Source organism: Conger conger, chromosome 9, assembly GCF_963514075.1.
Source record: "Conger conger chromosome 9, fConCon1.1, whole genome shotgun sequence".
NCBI classification, from domain to species: domain Eukaryota; kingdom Metazoa; phylum Chordata; class Actinopteri; order Anguilliformes; family Congridae; genus Conger; species Conger conger.
In genome coordinates, this window is record NC_083768.1 from 9,809,458 (window position 1) to 9,821,525 (window position 12,068).

The 12,068-nt window shown below is 42.5% G+C and overlaps 1 protein-coding gene across 2 annotated transcripts in view; it reads right to left on the reverse strand.

The window, feature by feature from the left end:
- Window positions 1–12,068, reverse strand: part of LOC133136573 (contactin-associated protein-like 2) — a 268,486-nt gene that overhangs the window by 169,535 nt on the left and 86,883 nt on the right. For both annotated transcript variants that reach the window (XM_061254190.1, XM_061254191.1), the window contains exon 2: window positions 4,279–4,389. In XM_061254190.1, coding sequence (XP_061110174.1) covers window positions 4,279–4,389 — 111 coding nt within the window. The remainder of the gene's footprint in view (window positions 1–4,278; window positions 4,390–12,068) is intronic.

The following is a 12,068-nucleotide window of genomic DNA, read 5'->3' on the forward strand; positions in this document are numbered from 1 at the left end:
AATAAACAGCATATACAGAAGTGGGAGTTTGGAGCTTGTATGAAATGTGGGTGGAGTTATAAGCTACAACAAGGATGATTCATGAACACTACCCACAATGCATACCTTCAATATATATACAAATGAGCGACAGTGAGCACTATTTTGTGGTACCATTTCAGTTAGAGCTGGAGATACTGTACGTACATGCCTCCAGTATCCTATTTACAGTCCCCTCCAAAAATACTGGAACAGCAAGGTCAATTATTTAGTTTTCGCTATATATTTAAGACAACTGAGTTTGAGGGCAAAAGATGTACATGAGATGACAAGTGTTTCTTGTCGCTGAGACTTGTCCTTTTAGTTGGACAATAAATAGTTCTAAATATCTACTCTTGGTTTTAGCCTTGTGTTTTGCCTTTGAAGAGTGCATTTGTGTTAGAAACAATAAAGCAACGTAAAGACCAGAGAGTAGGTATGGGGAGAATATAAAGCCATTTTGAAGCTTAGAAAAAGGGGGAATCGATCAGGGCCACTGCACAAGCATTGGAGATAGCTTATACAACAACTTGGAATGTACTGAGAAAGAGTGAAACCACTGGCGTACTGAGCAACAGATATCGAACATGTCGACCAAGGAAAACAACAGCAGAAGCAGTAACGAAAACCCCCAAAACATCAGTCAGGGACACTGCTGTAAGTGACTGTGTGGGACAGGGTCTGGTTTTGGGGTTTCTGGCCTGACCTGACCAGACATGGGTCAAAGATGTCATTGTTTTTGATTCAAATACTTTTCTAAGCTTTACTGCCACAATTGTGCTTTCGGGGAATAGGAACATGAGGTGGGTAAAAAAAACTAAAGGCATTCATTCACTTTTATTACTTTCTATAAGTGTAAAAAAAGCACTGAGGATGCAGTATCTTCTGGACCAACATAGCTTTTACTGGGTCCAAATGAACTGAGCGGTCCTCCCAGGAAATGCCATCAGAACCTTTCACTGCGTCATTAGTGGGAAAGCGATTTGGATAACACTTGCAATAAGGCTATATGAATTGGCATTAACCAATGTGGATGTTAACTAGCTGAATAATTAATCTGTACAGCTTGGCTTATGTATTTGTACATCATTATTTTGCATTAACTACATTAGCTCATGCCCATTTATATTGGAATGAAAAAAAACGTCATGCATTTGTTAATGGATAACAAATTCTATATTTTATCCTAAGGTTTGCTACTGTATAAATATTCATGTAATTACAACATAGTTCACAAATACATGAAAGTCAATTGCATACTTACTTAATGCATTTGTACATCAATTAATTCATGATAACCACTGTATATTAGTTAATGCCAATTCATGGGGCGACATGGCTCAGGCAGTAAGAGCAGTCGGAGGGTTGCCGGTTCGATCCCCCGCCTGGGCTGTGTCAAAGTGTCCCTGAGCAAGACACCTAACCCCCAAATGCTCCTGACGAGCTGGTCCGCGCCTTGCATGGCAGCCAATCGCCGTCGGTGTGCGAATGGGTGAATGAGAAGCATCAATTGTACAGCGCTTTGGATAAAGGTGCTATATAAATGCCTGCCATTTACCATTTACCATTCATGTACATGAAAGTCAATTGCATCCATACTTACTGCATTTGTACATCAATTAATTCATGATAACCACTGTATATTAGTTAATGCCAATTAATGTACCTTATTGTAAAGTGTGACCACAATTTGCATCTGAAGGAAGCATTCATTGATTAGATCTGATGTTCAATAAATTGTCTGTAGCTCACAACAGTGGTAGGTAGGTGTTACAAAGCAAAACTTCATATAAACTACTAAAGTTTATTTCGCTAAATTTAAAAGTTTAAACCACGAGTGGCTGGTCTCAGAACACATATTGCAGTTAACCTATCTAGCATAATTAGATGATGGTGCCTTTACTGTAGCTGCTACAGTGATCTCCACAATATTTCCAAAACTGGAATCAGGTACCAAGGGGAGGCAAAACTAAGCCTAACATGGACATATCAACCTTTATTTTTAGAAATCAATTCAAGGTATGATGGCATGTATAGGGGAATTAAGCCAAAGGTCTGGGCTTAAGTGACATTCAACGTTAATTGGATTTACTATTCTTATACGGTAAAACAGACAAATATTTCTCTAATGAATTTCACACAGACTGACATATTTAGCCTATTAATACACATGGCGTTATAGCTCCAAAACAGACAATTTTAGAAAGTGAAAGTGGATTCTGAACATGGTGTCAGGTGTAAATTGTGATCTCTAATTAGACACACAGAGATCTCATCAGCCATTTAAAAAATGCATTGAGCACAGCCAAACCTGTTGTACTCAGAAGTTCTTTGGTTTCATTATGTCATTAAGGGCCAGTCCTATGTTTCGTCCAAAAAAGATTGGATTTGAAATTCCTACCTTAATGTGCACTATTCTTTCCATAATTAATTTCACTCTAAGCCATTAAAAGTGTGACCTTATAGAGCAATAAAACATATGAAATGGTTATGGGTCCACCCATGTGAAAACGCATTACGGTTGAACGCGTACGAAATTGAAGCTCATCGAGAACTTTTCAATCCAGCAGTGTTTATCAGAGTGTGTAATTAGAATGAACGTATTATAATGGGAGCCATTTTGGCTCATCTACTGCCTCTCACATTATGGAACATGCTGCATGTCAGGTATAGCCTAATGTGTTGCACGCATTCTTGTTTCACAAAGATTCCGAGGCTTGAATCCAATCAGCTTTTTTGTCTATCATTCTGACCTACATAAAGTCCCATTGGGGCAAGTTTTTCCCTCACAAACAGTTTGTCATATTAATTTGGATGGTTGTTTACTAGCCAAACTGCGCTGGTATAATCAATAGTAACACAAGCATTTACCCAAAAGGGCCCCAAAGGTATGCTGTGATCTGGCGGGGAATCCGGCCTATTTATAACAGTAAATTGCAAACATTAATACATGACATATTACCCTCTTTCACAAACATACTTCATACAAACACGTTGCCACACATCCTGCACTGTTTGTCGCAGATGTGCAAGCCTGTAGCGACACGCAAGGTCGGTGGTTCTAATCCCGGTGTAGCCGCAATAATATCCGCACAGCCGCTGGGCCCTTGAGCGAGGCCCTTAACCCTGCATTGCTCCAGGGGAGGATTGCCTCCTGCTTAGTCTGACAACTGTATGTCACTCTCGATAAGAGCGTCTGCCAAATGCTAATAATATATAATATGTAATAAAGCCACAAACATCAGTTCACGCCTAGCAGAAGTAAAAAATGTGTTTACAAATACGAGTGAAAGCTGAAATGTAGCTGTTTCAATTTGCCATTATTTCAGCTCTATCGGGTTCCTGCTGGAATTTAGGCTGGGGCTTGTTGGGGCTTTAAAAACGTTGGGTCTACACAGACTTGGGCCTCATTTCTAGCCTGATGCAGACCTCTACTTGTGAATCTAATTTAAGGACAAATCTTGTTTGAATCCATGCCACCGGGTAAATTCTGAAGCGTATTGTGACAACGCTACCATCCTCGGAAAAATGCACAATATGAACACAATTTGATTGATTGATTTGAAATGAGAAGTATTTGGGACGAAATCCCTGGCGACAGTTTGCTTGTTAATATCAATAAGGCTTCATCAGAACCGACAGCATTCACACCAGAAGACCGTCTGTTTCTTTCAAAATTCCCATCAACCAATTCCATTTTAGCAGTCGCCATAGCCTCTGCATCCTTTTTTATTACAACTGAGCAGCACCACTGGTCAGGCGAATGTAATCCCAGCGCTGCTACTGGGTATAAACGCTCCAGCAGTGGCACTGAGTTCTTGGCTGTAGTTAGCTCCATGACAACGAGAAAGAACATTCCACACAGTCCAGACCAGGGTCAAGTACATAATTGTTATGGATTCAAATATTTTTCTGTACTTGACTGATCTTTCCAGGTGCCACTCAGCCAACCAGAAGAGGGGACCGGAAGGCAGAGTTTGCACTTTCATAGGTTCAAATATACCGGACAAGCGCAGAAATAAGTAAAAAAGTATTTTAATCTGAAATAATTACGTAACCCAGTTGGGAAAAAAAGGGGTTGGTTTAAATAAAGAGTTATTATTTCGGTACAATTAGACCATTACAATGACTTGGTTTGGCTATGGTTTTTGATCTGTCACTGTTCAGAGTGGCCAGGTTTCCGGCAGAGTTTCGCAGGTTTCTGTTGGGGCTCTTGCATCGCTAACAGAGCGGGCTTTAGGGGGGGGGGGGCACTCTTACCGCCTCTCTGGTTGAGCTTGGCGTATCCCGGGGCGTAGCCGCTGGAGAAGGTTGAGGAGCCGGAGAAGGCGCTGTGCGGGAGGGGAGACGCTAGGGCCTCGTCACACTTCTCTGAAACAGAAACCACACCGACACAGACGTGAGGACCGCACCACAACCTCACAAATACAGATACAGCGGAGGAACATTTTGTTCTGGAAGAAACACATTTCCCCGAGTAAAGTCGCTGGCCAGGGGTAGAACTTTATGTACTAACAGTGCACCGCCCCAGTGACTAGTGCTTGTACCTTTCAAGGCAGTTTTTGCACCTTTTTTCTGAGCGAAGGGAATGGCGTTCGTGAGATACGAGTATTTTCCTTCACAGAGGGTCTTACATGAACTGCTGCGAGAAGAAGCTGATCGTTTTAATTACATTTACAAGATGCCCCAGTGTCAGGGACGACCATAACATTTCCCATTATGCGCTGAAAAAGTTTCCGGTGGACTCCCATTGTTATTAGAAGTTACAAAGTGTGTGTGTGTGTGTGTGTGTGTGTGTGTGTGTGTGTGTGTAAACTCAGTGTTCTATAACCTCAGTGTTCTATAACCTATTATAAAACATTTTTCGCGAGATAACTGCTTTGTGAGGACCTGACAATCCGATGCTTTTCCACTTACTCTAACTGAAAGCGCTCGGCTCCAGAGGGACGGAGGCGTACAATATTTCATCAGAGCCGATTGAGGCCTGAAGCTAAATTATCACAACAGAAAAATTAACTGGAGCTGCGTTTGAAAGGCAGCGATTCTCAGACCGGAATGTCCTTGCGGCCATAACTGCAGCCCGGCGCATTTCTCTGGTAGTGAAAACCTTAAAAGCAATGTTCTCCCACCATCAATCTGACAAACCAACCAGAAGTTGACCCAGAAAATGTATAAACTAATAAATAAAATAAATAAATAACCATGGGACCTAGTTTACATAAAATGATAGCACTAGTTGATCTTACAGATTAGAGCTATGATGCAAATATGTATTCTGCTTTGTATATACACTTAGTGAGCACTTTATTCCGTATTTATTAGACTTATTTTTTAGACTTATTGGTCTTCTGCTGCTGTGGCCTATCCACTTAGAGGTTTGACCCATTGTGTGTTCAGATATGCTCTTCTGCATACCACTGTTGTAATGTGCAGTTATTTGCATTACTGTCACCTTCCTGACAGCTTCAAGCAGTCTGGCCCTTCTCATCTGACCTATCTCAACACGGTTTTGCCCACAGAGCTGCTGCTCACTGGATGTTTTTCTGCAAACTCTAGAGACTGCAAACTCTTCTCTGCAAACTCTAAAGATGTGTGTGTGTGAATCTACCAGGAGATCAGCAGTTTCTGACATACTCAAACCACCCTGTCTGGGTCCAATAATAATTCCACGGCCAAAGTCACTTGCGTCACATTCCCTCCCCATTCTGATATATTTGGTCTGAACAACAGAAGAACCTCTTGACCACGTCTGCATGATTTTATGCATTTATTTGCTGCCACATGCCAGCCAGCACACACAGGGCCCCTGACCAAGAAACAAAATGCAATAAGTCATATCCAGTTTGGGAAGATCTAGTCCACATGGCATATGTGGAGAGAAATTACTGTGACTACAACACTATGTATATGGTTTGGCAAAAGTGGACATAATCCAATCTTAACCCTTGTGCTTCCTCTATGTTAAAATGCAAAACCGGAGCCGCGGTGGCGCAACAGGCTAAGACGCAGCAGACTTGCGGTTGCAGTTTGCTGCAGTTGCATACCGGGGACCGGGGTTCGATTCTCGGTCCTGCCAAAAGCCAAGTTTGGCCGGCTCACGTGGGGCAGCAATAATTGGCTCGCTGCTCCAGAGGGAGGGACTTGGCAGGGTTATTAGATCGCCGCACAATAAGCACCTCGGGCGCCTCGGAATCACGGCAACGGGCACGAGACGAGACGGCTTGAAGAAGGCGTGTCGCTCTCATTCGGGCCGCCGAGGGACGGGGTACGGGCGGTACATCTCATACGACTACCTCCAATTGAATCAGACGAGGTACAATTGGCTACCAAATTGGGAGAAAAAGTGCAAAACTGTCCCAACCTTGCCAGGCCCCCTGTGATGAAGCCACTTCGCTGAATTTTTAACCGTTAAACCATATTTTTCGCGTAGAAACAACCTGTCACTCATCGATAAATTGGTGAAGAACTGTTTTCCCACAGTCTGCACCACTCATTTACTATAAAACAACATATAATAACTCATTTTCTGTAATAAAACGTGGCGCTTAGATTATGACTTCTGATTTCATAACTTCATATGAAAGATTTATACAAAATACATATATAAAAGGGCAATGTCTATTTTTTTTCTCTAAAGTTAGGTTCACTCCAGGAAGTCCAGGAAATTTCATGCTGAAACTAATTCAAATTTTTCTCCCTTTGACCCTTGACAGGAGGATTTATCTCAATATAACATTAAAACTCTTTCAAAAATGAGTAAAAAAATGCCAGCATACTTACAGATGTGTTGAATGCACTACTCGGTGTTATTGGAAGTACAAATTTTAATTCAGCGCAGGATTCATTTAAAGCTGCTAAACCATCTATGTAAGTATTATCCAGCCTGAAGAAAAACAGCTCTCTTAACATGGCATCATGTTTCCACAAATTGGCCCCCTGGACTCAGACAAATCTGTCAGTTTAGCTGGAGGGAAAACAAAGTAATTTTGTTTTAAAACATAACAGGATTAACGGACATTTTTTGATTGAATAGTACTCCCCTAAAATGACTTGGCGGCTGTGAATATGCAAGAGATGGTATATGTGCAGGAATGCAGCAAGATAACATCTTCGAGTGCCTCAAGTCAGTATGACACTTTGACTCACACTGAGAAGGATACTGAGGTCGGACGAACTTGTGTGCAATATGTTATGTTTGCCACAAACGAGTTTACTCAGCCAAATTCCCTGGTCAATTCCTTTAGTAGCCTGAAAACATCGAGGTTAACTGCACAGCAAAAGAACAGCAGCAAGTATTTACCTTTCTTTCAGACACAATTTGGTCAATACCAATAGAAGGGACATTAAAATCCATTGCACTAAAATGACAGGTCATGGCTCTACATGTTGTATTCAGACATGTTGTCTTCAACATTTCGCACTGAGCCAAAGGATTTTCTGTTTATTGATACTGTAATTGATACTATTTTTTTCACAATTCTCTGCAAACTCTAGAGACTGTTGTGCGTGAAACCTGCAGGATATCAGCAGTTTCTGAGATACTCAAACCACCCTGTCTGGCTCCAACAATCACTCCGCAGTCAAAGTCAATTAGACCACAGTTCTTCCCCATTCTGACATTTGGTCTGAACCTGCTGACCACGTCTACATACTTTCACGCATTTAGTTGCTGCCACACGATCGGCTGATTAAATATTTGCATTAATATGCTGGCATACAGGTACCTAATTCATTGTTTGCTGAGTGTATAGAGCCTGTGGCCTTGTAAATCATGCACTGTAGAGAGCGTACAGCTGTGCATTCTCTGTTCGTTTCTCTATCTACACGGACATATGATTGGGCGGCACTATGTTATGTGACAGAGAAATCCTGAAGCACTCACTGTACGCCCCGATGGCCTCCTCTATGGAAGAAGCCCTAACTCAAAGTATCCTGGCTGTCTCAAACCCACTTTAGCACCACTGGAATGAGTAGGTGTATCTACTGGGGTCACGGTTGTCCAGGTACACTCACGAAGCCCCAGGCATCCGTGCCTTTACTGTTCATTCCACTCACTTGTGTTTTTTTTTACGGCTTTATAAGCCGCAAAATGGCTGAATGTTTACTCTCGCTCGTATTTGTTGGTCGTTCATAATGTTCCGATGGATAAAATATACAGCACTTCTTATAATGCCAGTAGAAGCACAGGTCAGCATACTGCCAAGGTACAGTATTGTCAAAACTCCTCCCTTCTCTTCACCTTATACTGCCGTACTTAACCCTCCTATTATGTTTGGGGTCCCTTAAAAAACAGTTAACCCGTATTTATATTGATACTGTATGATTTTTCTAATTTGATGGGATTAAATGGTAAACATGCAATAAACACAATGCTATGCTAAGTGCTGTACCAACTTGGCACACAAATGTGTTGGGTGGGATTATTTTTACCCCCTGTAACTGTATAAAATATACAACCATTTTTATTTTTATCTCAGATTTGTTTGTGGATCACTCTGGTGGCACTTTCCCATACAGGTGCCAAACTTTGACCTCTGTACCTCAGGCTCGAAAATGAGATGTTTCTCAGAGATTTATCTTTTTTTTAGGCTAGTAATTTGGAGACAATGAGAAGGCAACACACTACGTGTCAACATTGTTCTATTACAATATTTTTCCTTTTATTTCAACTGATGGGCTCAATTTGACCGCAAAATGTAAAACCGGTCATAAAATCTTAACATAATAGGAGGGTTAAGTATCCTTAATTATAAAGGATTGATTTCATTTTCCAATCGCAAGTTCAATTATCATAATTCTGAACTGGAACCGCTGGCCATTCATAACGTCGTAAATGTAAAACACGGGTCCTCTTAATGAGACACTCACGCACCCATTGTTCAATAAACATTAATTAATAACCAAGATATAGATGTCTCTCTGACCGCATTACCATTCACTTGCAATGAACTCGCGACCAAATATTTGCACATACTGTAGAATAAAATAAGTGGTGACTAAATTCAAAATAACAGTGCCTTTGAAAAACACACCGTAACAAATACAATATGATTTGCTGATTCAGAGTGACAAATCAAGTATGATACACTTATGATTCAAGTTATGCATCGGGCATTCTGCCAAAATAAAGAGGGAAGCAGAGATCAAAGGCATAATTATCTGAGTTAAATGGTCATCTAATTCACTTCTCCGTTTGAAAGAATGATCGTATTTCAGAGCAGACCAAGATAATTGCTTAAAGACGTAGTCTATAAATGTTGATTGATGTCATTTTGGATCATTAGGTCTGAACAAACGAATCGATTCTTGTTTGGGCAAATAATGGGCTTAACTGGATAAAAGTGCATCAAAAGGTAGAGAAATATGGGAAAATACGAAGACAAAAAAACAGCCCTTTCCAAAACTTTAATCTATTTCAACATAGCAGTGTTTAACTCACATATTCCAAAATATGAATTACCAAGAACAACCAGCCAGAAAGTTATTCCCACAATAATTCAGTATGATTATTAATCATATCCCAATGCTTTCATAAATGAAGGCATTCATGAAAGTACAGAACATGCACAGAGGCAGAGGATTTAGCTATTTGCCACACTTACAGCATCAGTAACAGATACAATCTGTTCCCCAGTTGTGTACTTAGACCCATCCCAAAAAGGTCCTTCTGAGAGGCATGATTAATCCAGTAATAGTATCCAGACTGAGCCCTACGGGACTGTTATCGCCAGTTTTAGTCTAGCACACCCCAATCCTAACAAAGCACACCTCATTCAACAGCTAGAGCAGGGTCGCCCAACCCTGTTCCCGGAGATCTACCGTCCTGTAGGTTTTCACTCCAACTACGAAGCATACCTCATTCAGCAGCGAGATATCTTTTTGAGCTGCTAAGAGGCAACACTAGACAGAGCGGTTGTCTGGCAGTCGGAGGGTTGCCGTTACGACCCCCACCCTAGGTGTGCCGAAGTGTCCCTGAGCAAGAACACCTAACCCCCAGCTGCTCCCAACGAGCTGGTCGGTGCCCGACAGGACGGTATATCTCCAGGAGCTTTGAGCAGCCCAGTTCTAGGCTCTGGCGTTCATAGGCTCAAGAACAAAAATTGTGCAGTGGTATTTTGAACAAAGACTGCGTAGTGGTGCTTCGTGTGGGTGTGTTAGCCAGCCAAGCTTTCTCAATGGCCCTCCAGCTCCTTGATGGAAGACTCCAGGCCGTGCCTCGTCTGTAATAAACACTATTACGCCTTGCTTACAGCGCCAAAAATAGTCTCCGTTTCATGGGTAAATGTTTGAGTAGGGGCATATGCTCGAATGCTGTACTGTCTGGCTCAGAGTGACTGGCATATAAAGATGTGAGATAATGGCACAAAAAGAGAGATAAATATTAATTTTAGTCCGTGATTGTTATCTGCGGGCCGTTTTTCTTGCGCGGAGCGTTTCTTTGTTATGCAGATGAGCGCAGTACACGTTGAAGAGGGCTGATTTCTGAAGAGGAGTAGGAGGGAAAACAAGAAGTCCTTGAAAATCTCCGAACGGCGAGGGGCGTGTTTTGTTTTTGTTGCCGTTGCCATAGCAGAAGCGGGGAGGAGGACGTTGAGGGGGAATTGAGACGGGGCTCGTAAGCCGCAGTCTCTACGCCTTCGTCCGCCAGCGCTGCGGAAGGGGCTCTAAAACCATAACACCGCGGCTGCTGCTGCCGCTCACAGCATCCATCCATCAACTTCCTAACCCCCTTATCCCCGGTTCAGGTTCACGGGGTGAATGCAGCCTATCCCGGCGTGCGCCGGGCGACAGGCAGGAATGCATCCCGGACGGGTTGTCAATCATTCACAGAGGGACACGCAAGCTCCACACAGACATGCGCAGGCCGGGACTGAAACGGCAGGCCGAGACTGAAAAGGCAGGGCGAGACTGAAACGGCAGGCCGGGACTGAAACGGCAGGGCGAGACTGAAACGGCAGGCCGAGACTGAAACGGCAGGCCGGGACTGAAAAGGCAGGCCGGGACTGAAAAGGCAGGGCGAGACTGAAACGGCAGGCCGGGACTGAAAAGGCAGGGCGAGACTGAAACAGCAGGTCGGGACTGAAACGGCAGGTCAGGACTGAAATGGCAGGCCTTCTTGTGTTGAGCTAACAGTGCAGCCCACCGTGCCACTTAGATCCTACTTACAACCTACAAACATAATGGGCAAAAAAAAAATATTAAGAGACCACCCCCTATTTTTATTTCATTTATTTATTTAATTTGTTCTGGAGAAGTATCAGGGTTAGTCCACCAAGTATTAACGCTGTTATTTGTATTATTTTGTGAAGACATTGTAACTTGAATTAATTATTTATGCTTATAAAGTTGCTATTATCATCCAACACTGTCTGTTCAGTTTGCATTATTTAACAACAATGTGACTTTCCTGTATTTTGACCAGTTGTCACTTCAAATGGAGACAATAGTTTAAGAAAGTTACCCACAACACATACCCGTAAGCTGTAAAATTGAAAATTTGATGTGGTCTCTTCATTTTCTTCCAGCGCTGAATAACATGGGTGCGGAGGTGCGTTGCAGCCGGATTGAATATAAGTCAATAAACAAACAGGCAATACACTAATGGCACCAGCACATTTTCAATTAGCTGACATTTAGAGATATTGCAATTGATGGCTCGCCACTACGCTGAATTTAACACACAATTAGCCTGCTGCCTGATACACGGCCCAGCCAGGCAGCTTTGCCTTCACACAGAGCCGTCAGACACTGTTTTTGCCCATTTACAAATGCCACCCAATTTCCAACCGGGAAACACACAAGTCCATTTTAATCAACGCCTCAACCAAACCGCCCATTCTACTTTCTGTCAAGTGATCAGGCAGCACCGCAGGACCTGATACGTTTCCCCGTGTCCAGTTAACCACCCTTCTGACAAAGTAAAAACCGCAGCAACCCTGAAACCTCATCTCTGCGCAATGTGCTCATTGTGTTGAGATATCGCGCGTGTCAGATGTAATTTAATGAAAGAAAGGCGTACAAAACGGCGCCATTTTGTAATTGGACTCGTC